The following is a 19651-nucleotide window of genomic DNA, read 5'->3' on the forward strand; positions in this document are numbered from 1 at the left end:
TTTTAAGTATTGCTTCAACTTGAGTATAGGTGTGACCAGCATGCACCACAAGAAATTATAAATAATTAAAAAACACAAATTAGTGGCATATATGAAAGTATTTACTCTTGCTTGAAAGCCACATTGTGATCTGAAACAAATAATTTTCCAGAAAGAAAACTATATCATGTTGTTTTAGGCCCAACAATAGTGAAATACTTTGTAGTGACATTCACTATTTTCTTATCAATGTCCATCACATGCTGGGGTAGAGAATTCCAGAGTTTGATAGCAGAGGGAAAGAAGGAAAAAAATAGGAATCAATTCTTGTCATTGGTTGTATAAACCTCTTGCTATGGCCTCTTGTATCGTGTAACATGGGTACAGGTGTTAGGTAAGAGTTTGCCGAGATGTCGATAAGGTGATCAGTGGTCTTGTTAAACATTATAACAGCTTTCTGTTCTTCTCTACATTCAACAATTGTCGGCCAGTTAAGGTTCGTTAACATTTGTGCAACACTGGCATAAGAGGAAAAGTTATTCATCACAAATCTTGTTGCTTGTCTCTGACGTCTTTCTATCATATTGATATCCTGGTGACCAAATAATGTCTGCATTGTCTAATATAGGCTTTACCATAGCTTATAACAATAACTTTTAATTTCAAGTGGATAGTTATGTAAGTTATGTTGCAGAAAACTGTTAGCCTTGTTGGTAATTTGCTTTATATGTTCAGACCTAGTAAGATTATGACTTATTGTTACACCTAAGTACTTAGCATGGGAAACTTCCTTAATTTCTTTGTTTTGAATTTTATATTGCATGGTGGATGTTTTTTGTTGGTTATTCTGAGAAACTCACACTTTTGATGGTTAAATACCATTTTCCATTCATCAGCCCACTTTCCAAGAGAATCCAGATCTCTCTGTAACTGTTGACAGTCCTTCTCTGTATGAATAGTAGCATAAAGTAATACATCATCAGCATATAGTTTAATTTTGGATAATATTCCATTTGGCAAATCATTAATAAAGCACAGGAAGAGTAATGGGGCCAAGACAGTGCCCTGCATGGGTACACCGGAAGTTACTGTAGATGAATACTCTGCTGACCCTCAACTATTACATGCTGGGATCTTTGTAAAACAAAATGTTGTATCTAGTCCTAGTAATTTTCCTTGGATACCATAATGATGGAGTTTGTGGAACAAATGCTGATGGGATACTTTGTCAAATGCCTTAGAGAAGTCTAAAAAAATAACGTCAGTCTGCTCATTTTGTTTAAGTTCCGAAATCATTTACTGTTAGCAATGACTGAGTTTCACATGATCACCCTTGGCAGAAGCCATGTTGTTGATCACACAAGATGTTATATTTAGTAAGATGAGCATAAATATGTGAATAGACAATGTGTTCTAATAGTTTTGAGCAAATACAAGTTAATGACTCAGGTCTATAGTTACTAGCACTGGATCTGTCACCTTTTTTAAACAGTGGTACGACATTTGCCTCTTTCCAGTCTTAATGACTACTTCACCTCAGTATTTATTCCAGTAACAGCAGAAGCTCTCCCCATGATACATGAATAATCGAAACCAGACATAAACCCAAAACTAATGGTGTCCTTGAACTACTTAGGACCTTAGATGTATGTGGACCTGATGGAATACCTGCACATCTATTGAAGGAAACCTGTGAGGAGATTGCTCCATCCTTATCTTTCTATTCCAAGCCTTGAGCTCATTACAGTATTTGAGCTTTAGCAGAACTAAGTAAGTAAGTAAGTAAGTAGGTATTGTATGGCTGATTTCTCATCAATTTCACGGAAGGTGTAAACCTACACGTTCCCTACTATACAGTACTATCAAGAGTATACTACTATACTGTATGATAAGTGAATGTGTGTAATGGTGTCAAGTCACTTTTCTTCCATTCACAAATCACTTTCTTCTTCATAAGTCATATCATCACCTTCAACTACTATTTCTTCACAAGTCATATCATCACCTTCAACTATTATTACAGCATGTCAAAATACAGTCTTCATGGCTTGATAGTGTCCTGAAGAATTTAGCTACCTAAAATGCAAATGAGATAAATGTGCATCATCTAACATAACTTCTTTAGAATAATTGTGTCTTATATTACAAAGTTGATTCTTTAACAATATATCATTAAGCAGTTATTGATCTTAATTTGAATTAAACATGACCAAAGGTCAGATTGATGGAACACTATTGAGGTATAGAAAGTATACTTATACAGTTTTGCTATATAAACAAACCATTTGAGACAGGCCATTGTTCATAACATGGGAATAGCTGAGACAGCATTGACAGCTGTGAAAGCTGAGACAGTACTGACAGCTGTGCATCTAGACTGCATGTTGCTGGGGATCAAGTCACTACTGGGTCTGGGATTTTTTTCTGCATTCTTCAACATTTTAGTTACATGTTTATGACTCCCTGAATTCACAGGCTTTAGCCTTCTCACAGGTCCCTAGTGGGATATCATCCACAGACAGAGAGATACAACAGGTATAAGGAAAAATTAAGGATTTTAAGTACGATTAGGGATCATAGAAGGAAATAGACTGAATTAAGATTGAATGTCCACTAGTATATCTGCAGGTGTAGATGACCTCCCTTGTTTCCCTACTTCTTCTGTGATCCCTAATCTAACTTAAAATTCTTAATATTTTTTCCTAATACTTGTTTGTTTACTGTTTTGTAACATTATTATGACTGGTGAATTCATGCATACTGCATCAAAAGAAAGGATGGTGCCAGAGATAATGTTTTTGACTAAACACACACCCCAACTATTAATTACTGACTCAAAAAATAAGTAGCCTTTACGATTCACTTTCAGCTATGTTCAGCCCACTTCACAGTGTTCCAAATTAGGGGTGGGCAATATACCGATATTTAGTTGTCGTGCAATATGTATATGTTAAAGTATAGCCGCGAGTGCTATATGAAAAATAAAGTACGAGGCGCGCGGCCGAGTACTTTATTTTTCATATAGCACGAGCAAGGCTATGCTTTAAATGATTTATGGAACTTTCTAATCGTGTAGCTTCATCATACACTAGGACTCGTAATTAACAAGCGTTGCACGAACTATTAGCAGCCTGAACGCACACAAACTAGTTTAACAAAGTAACTCACACGTATTTCACCATAGTTTGGCATAGTAGACGTTCATCGCGTCTTTTGGCAGGTTTTGCTCGCAACCCACAATCGATTCTATTGTGAGTCACATGGTGAAGTATTTCCATGATATCTCCAGGACTTGTCCGTTTACATTAACAAACGTAACAGCAACGTTACCTTCTCCCACCCATCATCGAAGCATTTAGGTATGTCTATAAAAGCAATCCAGTGGTGGAACTCGTATTGGCTGGGGTGATTGATCACTCAGCACGGCGAGGCTATCAGCCTTCACCGGCTTGGGTGATTAGTCGTACTGGCGCGAGCCCCGTAGGCTATTAGCATACACTAAGGCACGTGGGCAACTGTGCTTTATTGCCCACAAAGAGTGCTTTATTGAACGAATAAACCACTCTTTGCGGTGCAATAAAGCACTCTTTGTGGTCGATGAAGCAGTTGGCCGGCTGAGAGTGTACTTTATGAAATTTAAAGTACAATTTTTCCTTTGATCTTGCCCATGCAAAGTTCTATAAATATATATATTAAAGCAAATTATTAAATATTTAACATTTATTAATACCGCATACCAAGAATACCAGAAATTACTGGTTTCAAATTATACAAAATGGCAGAACCCATTAGCAAGAGTGGAGCAAAAAGCTTAGCATGGGACTACTAGAGAGGTGTTAATTCGAGACCAGTCGAATATGGGAGTGCTATTGTCACCTCTGTCAAAAAAGTTGGTTGGCTAACATCTCCAATTTGTTTTCCCACTTGAAGAGTAAACACTGCATAGTCTACAATGAGGCAACTGATGAAATGGAAGCTTATACATATTTAGTGGGTATTTAGTGAAGCAGCAATGTTTTTAGTTAAAATACTGTGGTATAATATTGATCGATATCACCCCCACCCCTATTACAAATGAAGAACAATAGGAGAAGTGCATCTGCAATCAATCCAGCCATCATGGAAAATATGGTCATTTACAAATGTAGGGAAGCCATCACACTACTGTGAATCGACATCTTGGGCTGTCAGCAAAAAGAAAGGGGACACGAAGGAGGACAAAGGTAAGTCCACGATGCATGCATTGTATGTATTGCACTATGTCAAAAGGCATCTGTCAGGCTGAAGCGACATTGAACAGTGAAAAACTCAAGCCTGTAGCCTTAGTCGTTATCGAGTTACACTTGTCTGAAGGCATCAAGTAGGTAGTCAGTAGAAAATTCTATTTTTAAAAAAATTGTAGCAATCTATTGGAAACATTTAGGGTCGTACTGAAGGCACTTTTGGGCTTGGTTATGCCTAACCAATACTGCCAAGGTGCCAGGATGATATTGTGAAACTGATTTTTAGCCAGAACTCCATGATCTGTGGAATTTTACAAACTAGTAGGGATAAAAATTGCTTAAAATATTACCTGAAATACAAATTTGATTCCTGTATTAGCCCATCATACAGTACAGCAGAACTTTAGGTGATGAAGGTCTGGACTTTCCTTCATCACCCAAAAACCATGCAGCCTTCATGACAACTTGGCAGTATTGGTAAGGCATAATCAAAATCTGACTTGCTATTAGGGTGATCCCATACACTTCAAAATAAGTTTCCATTGTTTAAAATTTTCTATATGAATTTGTACTAACTGATGCCTTTAGCCAACAGTTGTTTGTTAACAATGTGTTTTCGTAGACAAGATGTCGCCTGCCACCAGGAATGGACTGGTAGATATGCATAAAGTGTATGTATGAAAGTAGACTACATTTGTAAGTGATACAGCATAATTCATACACAAATACTGACTGTATTTATTCTGTCTATGTTAAGTGCTGGAACTAATAGTCCAAAAATTCTACCTTGGCTCAAACAAATACAGACCACAGCCCCAAATAGTGAATAACATTAAAATCATTTATAGATTTGAGGTTCGTTTTGTCTCGCTATGGGGAGTTTTTTTTAATAGCTATTCCAATACTGAATAAAAATGGGGATAGAATAGGTAGTATTGGAACACTATTTTTGCTGTGCGAATTAGTCGCATGTAAGTGGATTAGTCTGGTGGCTATGCCAGACCTTAGTGCTTGGTGTGTATACATCAATAGTAGGCTGGTGAAGCTGGAATGTAAGTGGGCAGCCCTTGTGTATAATTAGATTCATGATTGCTGCAGATTATGACCTCACTCATGAATATGATTAACACTATTGTATTACACATTTGAGAGTAGCTAGCTGTTTAATAGTGGTCATGAATTGACGACAAAAAAAAGTAGACAAAATAGTATAAGAAAACATTAGGAATTTTAAGCTAGAGTAGGGACAACGTAGTACCGTTGCAATAAAAAGTACTGAAACAAGCTGGATCAGAGTAGTACGTAATGTCCAGATACTGTAAAACAATAAGAGGTGAATATCGCACTGTAACTGTAATTTTATGACTGTTTGTAATTATAAGTAGTTCTATATGTGTACAGTAATTTACTGTTATAATTTAGTAATCGTAACATACATACTGTAATTTACCTTTTATAATTAGTAATTGTAACACATGTACTGTAGCTAACTCTTTGATGCAACACAAACATACTGTAACTTTTTGCTCACAATTAGTAATTGTAGTATACATACTCTTATTGATTGTAACATACACTGCACTATTGTTGATTTTACACCCTAGGCAAATCAGCTGTGCTGCCTGTCTAGAATATCTCTAGTATCTGGACATTATGTACTTATTTATTATTTATACTGAGCAGTCAGCCTGTGCAGCCCGATGGATTTATAATGACTATAGTAGATTTAGCTCAGTCTCAGCAATGTTAAGTGAACTATCCTGGCCATCTCTTGAGACCCATCGTAAGATATCCAGATTACAAGTCCTACACTAGGCACTGTATCACCAGCTTGCTATCTCCATTCCATCATATTACTTGCCACCAATGAGACTAACCAGATCATATCACCCATTACATTTCATCATACCGTATTCATCCACAAGTTCACATCTAGTGCTGAGCGATAGTAAAAATTTTACTATCACGATAGTTACTCATTAAATATCGCGATAGTGAATACTATCCCGATAGTTTATGAAACAGTTTGCTCTCAACGAAGTCTTAGTTGTATAGCTAAGATTTACAGTCATATAGAAAGTTATTTTACATGCACAGGACATTTATTAATTAACTGTGTGGGCGGCCGATGAATATGGACTTTTGGTATAGCTTTTACAGGCCACTCCTTTGTAAGAAAGCTGGTAATACTAACTGTAAAACAGTATAGAAGGGTTGTTGATACCATTTTAATGCAGATCTAAGCTTATCATAACTATCACGATAGTGATATCCCTACTATCGCGATAACGATAGTGATTTACTATCGCGATATATTGCACTATCGATACTATTGCTCAGCCCTAGTCACATCAGAACAGTTACTTCTCCAGAACTATTAAGAATGAACACCTTGCCACTTAATATTACTGAAACCTCTGACTCTGATTTATTTACATCACTTTTACAATCACATTACTGCACTTGTAATTAGATAATCAGTTTACATTGTAACTTTTTTTTCCTGAGCATACCAGCAGGATGTTGTACCTTTTCTAATTGTTGGATTTGTGAATTATAGTATGGATCCCACACAGCTGACATGTATTCCATTTGTGGTCTAACCATTGTGAGGTATGCCAATTCCTTGAGCAATTACTGAGGTTGCGTTTCAAAAAATTTAGAGTTTTTGTACTGCTCTGATCTAGCTTGTTTCAGTACTTTTTATTGCAATGGTACTACACTGTCCCTATTCTAGTTTAAAATAGAGCGTAACAGTAAGAAAATCTGTAAAAAAATAAAATATACTTTAATAGAGCAGTCACAAATTCTAATAGAACAGTTGCATATAAGCTATGCTACTCTAATAAAGCAGTCAGATGGAATAATACACTCTAATATAGCAAGAGAAATAGCCGAAATTACATGGTCTGTTGTCACAGCAATAAATGGCTTAAAATGATGGCATAATATTGGTAACTCTCAAAAGCACAACAGGTAATTTTTTGAGCTCTGTTCAAAAGAATAATTCTCAACTTTATGAGTAATAGCCGCATACCTAATCAAAAGAAAGAACGGGACCAGACAGTTCAATTATATGACAGCATGCATGCCCCCATATTAAGCAATGCCAGTAGCTGTTTTGCATAGACTTTGACTATGTTCTGTTTGTGTGACTTTGACTATGTTCTGTTTGTGTGACTTTGACTATGTTCTGTTTGTGTGACTTTGACTATGTTCTGTTTGTGTGACTTTGACTATGTTCTGTTTGTGTGACTTTGACTATGTTCTGCTTGTTACACAGTCCTACACACGGAGAACAATATGTGAAATTAGCTTACAACTGATCCACTTACTTTGACTGTTGAGGCTTGGTACAGAAATTACAGATGATTTTCAACAGATATCCATTTGGTACACTACTGTGAACATCTTGTGCTGTCAGAAAAAATGAAATGGAGTGCAAATAATGTGTGTAATGTACATATTGCAATATGTCAAAAAGCACCTGTCAGGCTGAAGTTAACAGTCAAAATTTAAGTCCATAGCCTTAAGGTACACTTGCCTGAAGGCATCAGTCAGTCAATCAGTTAGTAGAAAATTTCACTAAAAAAGTGTGGCAACTTATAGGAAGCATTTCAGGTCACACTGAAGAAACTTTTGAACATGACTATGCTAAACCGATACTGCCAGGCTACTGTGAAAATTATGTGAGGTTTTTGGTCAATATTTTTTCATGGAAAGATGAAACTCTATTATATAGTACTGTATGATTATCTAGAAAATTATTTGGTGGGCATTTGGAGAATATTCACTGTAGTTTAAAAGCAAGTACATGTCAGGGGCGGATTTAGGGGGGGGGGGGGGTTAAGGGTGCTGTAGCCCCCCCCCCCCTTTCCTTTCTAAGTTAGTACTTGGCCAAAAAAAGCCCTAAATCTTCTATGTGTATCAAAGCAGATTTATTTCAGGAACTATGCATTACTACCAACACAAATAATGTCTATGTAATTCTACCTATTGTTCAACTCTGTTCCAGGAGAATATATATAGCTTCCTTTTCCTCAAGAGTTCTTCAGAAACAAGTTTTGATTGTGGGTTGCATCTCCAGGTACAAAAGTTTTAATTGTGGGTTTTGTTTTATTCAGATGATTAGCAGTGTTTTCTACTATGGCTATAAGAGGTGATTAGTGTGGTTTTTATTTATATGATTCAAAAAGTGTTAGTTGGCTTAATTGGTTAGATTTATCAGCTTCAGAATATTAATATGTAGTTACCAACTCAGCCATTTAGCAAACTATAGTCTTTCGGTAATTTGCAGTCTCATAAGGCAGCTATAGTATATTCACCCACTTTTGTCTTTGAATGTAAAATCTGTCAGTTACCTTCTGATATGACCCAATGCTGTGGGTTATGGTGCTGGCATTTGTAGCTAGCCTATAGTTCAGTCTTCATAACCCGGCAGATATAATAAGTTGACTATCACAACAACAAATTCAGAAAGCCCATAAATGCAAATATAGTTGCACTTTGCTAAGGATTGCCAGTGGACTAGCTAATAGCTACTAGTACCCTTCACTGCATTCTGCTTTTCAGTACACTTTATTGGTGCTATGGCGAACAAAGTATCACTAGGCTAAGGAGCGTGCATACTAATAATTGTGACGTTCAACACCACTACTACTTAGCTATACATGTTTCTGCCTCACAGATTTAGCTGATCAGAGCATGGCTAAGAGGGGCTGATGCATTATGGCATATAGCTAGCTATATCTAAATGCTTGGTAGCTACAAATGAAAAGATTATCATGCATGCATGATAGCTATACTCAATGCATATTGCAATCAGTCTTGATTTTAAAAGTAAAATTTGAATGATACATAAACTGAAATTCCATTATTTTCCGCTGAAAAACTGCTAAAGTACTCTCAGATTCACCTTTAGAGGGCCTAATTTTCAAAAATTTCCTGGGGAGGGCATGCTTCACATGCTAGTGTGAAATGTAGTCACTATTCCAAAAAGCTAATTTGACCATGAATATGAATCTTACAACTAGTGCCTTGTGAGAAGGCTTGGTTTCTTCTAATGTCTGGCTAGTTACCCATGTCCCTGTCCAGCTTAGCCCCCCCTTTCAAAAATCCTAGATCCGCCCCTGCATGTTCCAATGAAGGGCTTAATATAAATGAATGAACATCAATTACTAAACACTTTCAAGATGGTTCGTGAGACTCAGAAATTTGCCACTGACCAAAGTTCATACTTGTAAGATAAGTGAGCAGATATAGTCATCACAGATATACTGACCATTTCTGATGTAAGCACTCATTAAGTTGACACCAAATTCCCAGGAGGATAGTATTTCACAATGACTGATTATGACATCACTTGGTATACTAAACTTTCAGGTTGACATTTTGCTGAAAACCATCACTACTGTCCTTGATCTTGTTGGTAGAAGGCTGATCCATCTGGACCTGCAATACAGATGTTACATTTTCTGCATATGCCATATCATATTACTTGTATGTAAAATTGCATTCTCAGAAGCAACTGTTCTATTATATGGCAGACACATATCACGTGTAACACAACCAATTTACTTGTTTTTGTATACTTTTAGTACTGTAGAGTTTTGGTTGTTAAGCATATGTATATATTAAGTGCATAATATATTTATTAAACACATACTCATTTCTTGCACTTAATCATGATTGATATGTACATGTGGGCTAACATGAAGCTCCAACACGAGGTGCAGCTATACAAGATGAGAAATACTAGGGGTTTGTCAAGCTTGAAATTTCACGTGATACATGGCCAATAATGACGAGGGTTTTGCTATGCTTACCAAGCAAAACAGTCTCCTAAACCATGCTCCACACAACGATTTTGCACATAAACTGGGCTCCAAATATTTGTAGTTGTGGTGAACCACCTCAAGAGAGTTAATCCATGAACACTCACAATGTGGTTTTCTTATTAGGCGCATGTACTTAACAAATACATGTTGATAATAAAAATGTTTTGAGAAGTTTGTTAAGCATATGCACCTAACAACCAGACTCTACAGTATACTACCTGTATTCTTGTGTTGTGACTGTCTCTAGTGGCTAGTAGATATACCTAGATAGCTGTTTGGCAATTTAACGAGTTGCAACAGTAAAATATCCATGAAACAGATTGATATCACAAGCTAAACAATGAAAACAATTTCAAACCATCCCACCTAAGAGGTCCCCAATTGATTTACTCTAATAGAACAGTCAGCTGCAATATGCTCTAATACAGCAGCCATAGGTTTCAATATTATGCGGTAAGCAAAATTATTTTACTGTTTGCAGCATTCAAGGGCTAATAGTCAAACTGTTGGCTGAAGTTAAGTGACCGTTCTCAAGTGGTGCCACCCCTTTCCCTGGTCTTTTATGCTAGGAACTATTTTACCTTAATTTTTCAAATACAAGTATATATATATAGTGTGTACCTCATAACTTTTTATGATTGTACAATCGTATGCAGTCATGTCCAGGATTTGAATTTTGATTTATGATACAATAAACTGAACAGCCTTTTAACAATTTTTAAATGAATTAACCAACCCTAATGGCACTCCTTTCCACCCTCACATCTCTATGATAAACTAACGTACAGAAAGGAGCCTACAAGAACCTACGGATTGGAGTGCATAATGATTACTTTGTACAAAGTAGGGCTCCATCATTCATACACAGTCCACTTCTTCACTTTGTGCAAGCCCCACAAAAGCACAGACTAGTAGACCTAACATCATTACCAAGAAACCCACCAAAAGAAAGAGTATCCCATGGCAACAGTCACACCCAAGCTATATAGTAAACATCTGTTTGGATGCATTAACAGTAAAGAAGCTACAACTAACACACATTTAATATAGCCATACTTGGGACCCAATTCAACCAGATGGTCAAACTAAGCTTAAACAGCAGGTAAGGGTTCAACACATTACCATAACAATTCTGAATGGCACCACTATCATACTTAAGAGACAATAGCAATGGCATAAAATAATATTGATTTTTATTTCCTTGTGTGTTATCCCCTCCTGACCACTAAGAAAGCTGTCACAATTCTGGATGGTAAGGTTGCTCTGTATGTGTTAAAACGTAAATAACAGCAACGAGGCCACAAAACATGGTCATTCCATAAGGCAGGAGTCCAATTCACAATGCTAAATGCATTGCGAGCATCAACTAATAGAAATCCCACCAATGTAACATTGTCACCAGTGGCCAATGCTATTACCTTGCAAACAATGCATTATAGAGAACACCATATAGGATGCACCTCTGGATGCTATCAATCTACTGGCCATCAATGCACAGATATCTGTCTTTTCAATGACAGTTAGCCAAGTGATGAGTAAACTCAGCAGTAGACTCCCACAACTGGCAGCTGTGAGTACCATAGTGAAGAAGAAACTTCTACCACTGAGATGAGTCAGATCTGCTAGGGCCACCACTTCCCCTTAGGGTATGAGCTACTTTCTCTACATGGAATGAGGTAACATCAAGATCTAGGTGGTAAATATGAACAAGGTAAAAATATGACTCACCAGGTGGAGGACACTTGTCTTTCAGCACATCAAAAACAGCTGAGTAAAAACACAAATCAGATGGTAGTCTTCCTTTGCACAAAATTAATGTACTTATAGCAGTGACTAAATACATAGTGTATATTGTAGTGATAGCTTTTAGCCACTAATGGTACCAATTTGTCTGATATCCACCTAACCATTTTTCGAACTATAAATATCAAGACACACAGCAGTGTGTTGTGCAGCCAAGATGCCGGCGTGCCACACTGTGAGTATATTGACAGGAAGAAAGAAAATGCGGTTTTCACACCTTTGTAGCTCGGTGATCCCTTATCCGATTGGAACCAAATTTGCTACAGAAGTGCCACCTGGATGTCTACATACCAAATCTGAAGAAAATCGCTTCAGACATTTCCGAGATATGAGCGGCCAAATTCTGTTTTAATTTGTTCATTTTTTTCTTCTTCTAGTCTACTACTTCTTTTCGCACACTTTGCAAAATCCGCCATAAAACACCAATGCATGTTCCAATTGGGCTGAAATTTGGCACATTTAAAGGGCTCATTAAAGCGGATCTCGGTACCAAGTTTGGTAGGAATCTGATTAACATTCATGGAGTTATGACCAATTATTTGCATAAAATCAGGCCAAACTTCTGTCATGCCCAACAGGGTAAACCCCTCAGAGGAACCAGTTGAAAATTGCTATGTAGAATGTAGATGGAGTAACCATCGTAGGAGTGCATTTCTGTGGTTTGAAAGGAATCGAGATAAAGACCATGGAGATATGGCACAAAATCCAACCTGTGTCACAATTACATGATTGAATTTTATGAATAAAAAAACTATTAGTTTTACACCTACCAGGCAAACTGCTTAGAGCAATGAGCTGAAAATCGGTACATAGCTGGAATAATCATCAGAGAAAGTCCTTGCAGTAGTACAGAAGAATCGGATTACAAACCAGCTGAATGCTCTATTAGGGTGACTGTTTTTGTACTGTAAGTTAAGTAATGTAAGTCTTGCCAGGGCTCCCACTGGCCACTCTTTGGCTATCAGTGTATGGTAACCCTGAGTCTAAGCCTGTTTGTATACTATAATTATATTGTCTTAATAATCAGTAAGACATTTATCATCATTAGAGTATCTCGATCTCACTTTTGCTACACATAGTTTGCTTTCAAATCATAACTAAGTGCCGAGATACTCTAATAGAACAGTCACCATGTAACTACAAATGAATCGCTCTAGTGATTCAGACCATTACAAGTCACCCTGTAGGGAGGTCAGCTTGAAACCAATTCACCCTGTAGAGAGTTCAGCCACAAACAACCCATCATTTTATTTGAAATTTAAATGAATACAGCCTTGACCAGGCATATACTTTGGATAAGTTTGAGTGATGCTAAGTATTGAATCAAACAAGTAAAAGTAATTTTAAGGGATCAAAAATGTAGTGAAACAAGAGGGTCCGCCTACACCTGAAGATAAACTAGTAGACATTAAATTTAAATCCCTAATTCAGTCAACACCCACGACTAGATTTGTGATTAAATGTCCACTAGTATATCTTCAGGTGCAAGTGACCTCCCTTGTTTCACTTCTTTTTTCCTATGATCCCTAAACATTCTTAATTTTTCTTTAATTATATTGTAACATTATTATGACTGGTGAACCCATGCATACCACATCAGAACAGAAGAAATGGTGCCAGGCTTATGTTTTGTCTGAATGTGTGTCCCAACTATCAATTACTGAATTAGCAAAGCTATATGTTACAAACAAAGAACACTAGGAGAAAAACCTCTCTGTAATCACATCGGAAAACTTGAACAATTCTTGTCAAACATACGTAGCCATCATGCAGGGCTAGTGTAAATCAACACCTTGCACTGCTAAATGGGACACAGAGGACACAGGTAAGTTCATGAAGCATGCATTGTACATACTGCGGTATGCCAAAAGGCACCTGTCAGGCTTAAGCAATGTCAAACAGTAAAAAAATAAAGCCCACATTCTTAGCCATTATCAAGTTACACTTGTCTGAAGGCATTAGGTACCGTACGCAAGGAAATTTTGACGTAAGAAAAATCAGACTTCAGCAGATTTGACAAATAAAATGTTGACGAAAATCAAGAAATTGTAGGCAAAACCTGTACTTTTAAGGGTGCTTATAAACATTTGACGAATTTAACCAATTCGTCAAAATTTCCTTGCGTACAGTAGTCAGTTAGTCAAGTCAGTCAACTGTTTTAACTTCGTAGCAACTGTTTGGCACTTTTGGGCTTGGTTATACCTGACCAATAGTGCCAAGGTGCCATGAAGGTATTGTGAGGCTGGTTTTAAGGTGATATTTTTGGCTAGAAAAGCCCAAGCATTCATAGCCCCTAATATTCAAGAATGCATTCATTGTAACAGTAAGTAGGAATCTTTATTCAGTATGTTGATATACTATAATGTATAAGCAAAGGCCAAAACAACTGGCAAATGGTTGGATTATACATACCTACATGCATGCAGACTGACATGGACTTTTTACACGATTACTTGTAGTTCTTTAACCCCTCTGATGGCTTTAGTCTAAATGAAACATGGATAAATCTAAAGTATCATCAGTAGCAAAGGAAAGAACTGAAGCCACTAACAGTAGACTTGATCAATAACCTGGGTCTATATTTGAGACAAAGCATTTTATTTTCCCTACGTGCTTATATAATCAAGAATGGCATATACAAGGAATACTGGAAATTACATTTTAGTTATTTTTGTTAATAAAACACATGACCACATGAGATTATACTGTTGCCTAGTAATAGGAATAATTTTAAGAGTGACAATATGAAGAAATAAGTTAAGCTGTGTACTTGACAATCAGTTTCCTGATCAAGGGGACATGAATTGAGTGTAATTATTGGAACATTCTTGAAGGAGAGATTACATTGATAATAGTCTAGATAAGTAATACTATTAGAAAAGTTATGGCTTAACTTATGACTAAAGGTTACAGGTTACTGCGTATAAGTGTTTAAAGACTTTAAAAATATAATAGCTAGGTCCTATCGAGCAAAGTATGATAGCATCACATCTCTAGAATAACTTGGGTAATGAAATGCTGTTGTGACACTGTAAAAATCACTTACCACAATTTTGTAAAATTTTTCCTCGAGCGATGATGGTAAAATCTCAACAAAACTCTATGATAGACCCTCAAAAATATGTTTAACTACCATGTAAAACCATCAAAATAAAGCAAGCTTGATTGACTATCCTTATTTTTGGTGGCGAAAACCACATTGTAAAACAACTGTATCCTCACGCATGCGAATTACCGTTTTGCGGGAAATACAAACCGCAACAGCTGTGAATATACTATTAGCTTGTTCTTTGTGCTGATTGCTTGTTCTGTCGCCGTGTCCTGCTGCTGTTTAGTAGTGTTAATAAGTGTTTATTAGATGCTCTGGGATTCAGGTAAGCTGCAAATTTATTATTACAACATAACATACAGTTAATATTAGTTTTAGCATGGGGAGTACTAAAAACTCCAGAGGGTCCCATGCTTGTAGAGGGAAATATGCCAAGAAGAAGGTTCCTACAAGAAAGAATGACACAGTGGATGTAATGAACCATGATGGTAGCAGAATTATTAACCTGAATAAACTCCAGGAACATCTGCAGGTGATCAGTCGACATGCAGCCACTTGTCAGTCATGTGCAGATAATGCTCTCTCTGGTAACGAGGCCATTGTACTGGTGGGTGTGAAGGATCATCAAGGACTGTGTTCCATTCTTACTTCTCGGTGTGCCGACTGTCATGAGGAATTCCAGTTTGCGACATCATCAAGAGTGCAGGGCTTAAGTGGAGGTCAATACTGGGAGTGTAATCTGGCTGCAGTGTGGGGACAGATGGCTACAGAGGGAGGACATGCACCACTGACAGAGTCAATGGCAGTACTAGGCCTACCTTCATCGACAAAGAAAGCCTTCATGGCTATTGAGAAACGCATTGAAGACTGGTGGCGGACTCTTCTCAATGAATCCATGAAGCAGGCTGGTGAGGAGGAGAAAGCCATTGCTCTTTCCAAGGACAGCAGATATGACATACCCAGGATAACTGTGATTGTGGATGGTGGATGGAGCAAACGTGCTCACAAACACTCATACAACGCCAAGTCTGGTGTTGGCATCATAATCGGAAAGGAGACTGGGAAAATCCTGTTCATGGGAGTCAGAAACAAGTATTGTGCAGTATGCCACAATGCATCTGGGGGTACTATACCTGAGCATACTTGCTTCCTCAACTGGGACCTGTCTTCATCAGCAATGGAGACTGACATCATTGTTGAAGGGTTCTGCCAATCAGAAACACAGCATGGCCTCCACTACAGTGAGTTCATTGGAGATGGTGACAGCTCAGTTCACCCTACTCTTGTCAGGAAAGTACCATATGGCACATTGATTAAGAAGGTGGAATGCACCAACCATGCTGTAAAGTGCTTCCGTGGAACATTGGAGAACTCGGTCCAGGACAAACCATCCTACAAGGGTAGATGTAAACTGACTGAAGCCATGAGGAAACGGCTCACCAAATCAGCTTGTTGTGCCATCATCATGCAGAGCCAGGAGCTTAATAAGGTAGAAGCAATAAAGAAACTTCAGCGGCACTTGGTGAACATTCCATTACACTGTTTTGGCTGCCACTCCAAGTATAGTCCTGATTTCTGCAAAACTGCACAAAAAAATCAAAAACAAACACAGGAACAACAACAACAGGAACAACAACAACAACAGGAACAACAACAACAACAGGAACAACAACAACAACAGCAGCAGCTACCACCAACTAACATAGGAGCAATGGCCAACAATATAGCAGAAGATGGAACAAATGACACAATTAACAACATCACATCAGGTAAGATTACATCAACACAAGAAGCACAAGTACACATCACCTTTCTTACCCAGGTCTGAATGATGTCATCACCACTCAAGCGCAGGCATGGGCTGATGCACTGACAATGAAGGTCTGGATGATACCAGGAGTATCCCAACAACCACTGCCGAGGTAGACTAACAGATGATCTGTGACATCCCAACGATCAATCAGCCGACTAGTAGGGAAAGCACCTCAGTTAATTGGTAAGAATAAAGATATCATATCATTGTTACAAACTTACACTATAGGTAACTTCATGGCTAATCTGTGTGAAAGTTGGATGTACAAATGGACTAAATTTGATGGTGGCAAGCAGATCAACAGAAGCCAATCCGGATCATGGGGTGGTCAGTGTGCTGGTGCTGGTCTATGGTGTAATGAAGGAGCTGGATGGGAACCATCAATGTGGAAGAAAGCTGTATGCACAGAACCATCTAATGTGTTCAAACTTGCTGCAGCTGATACTGTGAAACGTACTGACAATGATCGGAAGCATAAAGCTTCTGCTGCTGCAAAGCTGCAATGCAAGAAGGCACGATATAGCACAACTTCAGTGGACAACAGCTTGATCTCTAGAATGGCATATTCCAGGCAAGTGAAAACTACCATGTATTGTTACCATTGCATTTCTTTATAACTACAGACATGATGGTGGTATTGAAGCTCTGGATGTTCCAACTGACGTTCTTTCATCCTGAAGCTTTGCCAACTGATGGGCTGGTTGAGTTTAAGAATCTTTACAGCTACAGAGATCTTGCTGTTCATCACGCTATCACTGCTGATAAGTGCAACTGTTTATTCATTAATAATGGTTGCATCCAACTGAAGCACACTCACAGCTATTATTACCAAGTACAAATGGTGATGTTCTGCACTAACACATGATGGTGCGACTTACTTCTCCACACCACTGTAGACTATCACTGTGAAAGGGTGGAGTACAATGAAACTTTCTGTCTTGAGATCATTCCCACACTGAGACATTTCTACATCGTCACAATTCTGCCCGAACTTTCTCTGAAGGGTAAATCCATTCGAGAACCGAAGGACTGGATCGGTGATGAGGAATCCTTCATTCGGGAGATGGAACAGCTTGTCTCTTGAAAGAAACGTCAAAGACACATAATTCAGACTTATTGTAATAGTATTTTAACACACGCTACAGTTTTGTTAGTTGTAATTTGTCACGAAAACAACCATTAAACACTCTTACCTTGCTACATTGAAGTGAGAACGACAAGAAACACGAATGCCTTCCTGTGCCATGTGTTCATTCATGTGCAAAGAATACGTAAGCAATTTTTACATGCGAGTTATTACAACCAAAAAGTTATTTCCGGAACTTGAGGGTATCCCGTAACCTTAAGCTACATTCTACTGGAAAGTGGAAACCACAGATCAAAGATTTCACATGTGATATATAAGATATCACCAATGCCCCCACAAAACCCCAAAATTGCATACAAGAGTTCCAATATTTAAGGATTTCAGAAATATTTCAGTATTCAATTAGTATTTTCATACTGAATGTTTGTAATACAATATTAAATTTTACTTCGATTCCATGCCTATTAGCGCAATCTTGCCAGGTTGACGATCAAGCACCGTCTGAGACCACACCTCTTAGCAATCTATTTACTCGATCACAATGTCATACCTGTTTTTATGGTCTAGCTGTATTCATAATACTAGCACAATGAAAATATGCCACACCCCCGGTAGGTGAAAGGCTGACTCAAGATACTCTAGTACAGCAGTCATCCTCAGCTTGTATAGCTGTATGCTATCATACACTACTATCGTAGTGTATAGTAGGGACCACAAAGGAGTAGGCGTGGCCCATGAAATAATATCACCCAAAAAACAGCCTCAATTTCCCTTGATGATGATGAGGCAGTATTGGTTAGGTAAAACTAAGGTCAAACAAGCTTTCAGATCGACCCAAAATGCTTTCAACAAGTTGATATGGAATTTTTTTTAAATTATTTAACGGAATTTTCTAGTGATCGACTGACTGACTGACTGAATAACTGACTGACTGATGCCTTCAGACAAGCGTAACTTGATAACGGCTAAGGCTACGGGCTTGATTTTTTCACTGTTCGATGTTGCTTCAGCCTGACAGGTGCCATTTGGCATACCACAGTACGTACAATGCATTCTTCATGGACTTACCAGTGTCCTCCTTTGTGTCCCATTCATCTTTGCTGACAGCGAAAAGTGTTGATTTGGCGATAGCACGTGATGGCTTCCCTTCGTAATGGAAATCGTCCGTATTTATCATAGTGGCTATTTTGATAGCAGAGGCACTCTTCAAACAGTTCTTGATTCGTACTGCTGTGTAATGGGTTGAACATAGCCGACAATGAAGCGTAATGGATACTTCACTTTTCAGACGATAATTATTGATATAACTGGGGCACGGCACCATTTCTTCTTGTATGCGTGGATTGCAGAGGTACTTTTCGAACAGTTTTGATTCGAAATGCTGTGTAACGGGTTGAACATAGCTGACAACGAAGCGTAATGGATACTTCACTTTTCAGACGATAATTGGGGCGCGTGGCGCCATTTCAGATACGGTATGCGTGGGTTCACCAGCCATAATAATTATTTACGAAAAAGTTAACAAACAAGTACACAGAAAAATTTGGAATTTTCAACTAGAGTAGGGACCACAACACATCGATAAAAAGTACTGACACAAGCTGGAGTAGTGTACGATATTAAATCACAGTTAAACAATAAGAAGTGTTATATCCCTACTGTGCTCAAGATACCATAACGGAAATGCACAGTAGGGATATAACACTTCTTACTGTTTTACTGTGATTTAATATCGTGCACTACTCCAGCTTGTTTCAGTATTTTTTATCAATGTGTTGTGGTCCCTACTCTAGTTGAAAATTCCAAATTTTTCTGTGTACTTGTAACAATAAAACAAAACAAAAATAACTAGTATATTGA

General features: G+C 37.8%; 1 protein-coding gene across 13 annotated transcripts in view; it reads right to left on the reverse strand.

Annotated features, from left to right (window-relative positions):
- Nucleotides 1-19651, reverse strand: part of LOC136240037 (early growth response protein 1-like) — a 57613-nt gene that overhangs the window by 14464 nt on the left and 23498 nt on the right. The window contains exons 4-17 of one of the 13 annotated variants that reach the window (XM_066030838.1): nt 17583-17783; nt 17304-17523; nt 16926-17256; nt 16710-16859; nt 16332-16474; nt 16025-16283; nt 15710-15960; nt 15397-15655; nt 14889-15337; nt 11768-11806; nt 11500-11701; nt 9484-9653; nt 7538-7619; nt 840-2055 (exon numbers count right to left, since the gene is read on the reverse strand). In XM_066030838.1, coding sequence (XP_065886910.1) covers nt 840-1004 — 165 coding nt within the window. In that variant the 5' untranslated portion in view covers nt 1005-2055; nt 7538-7619; nt 9484-9653; ... (9 more) ...; nt 17304-17523; nt 17583-17783. The other 12 variants (XM_066030840.1, XM_066030841.1, XM_066030848.1 and 9 more) reach the window with 12 other exon arrangements.

The sequence above is a fragment of the Dysidea avara genome, chromosome 12, assembly GCF_963678975.1.
Source record: "Dysidea avara chromosome 12, odDysAvar1.4, whole genome shotgun sequence".
Classification (NCBI taxonomy): Eukaryota; Metazoa; Porifera; class Demospongiae; order Dictyoceratida; family Dysideidae; genus Dysidea; species Dysidea avara.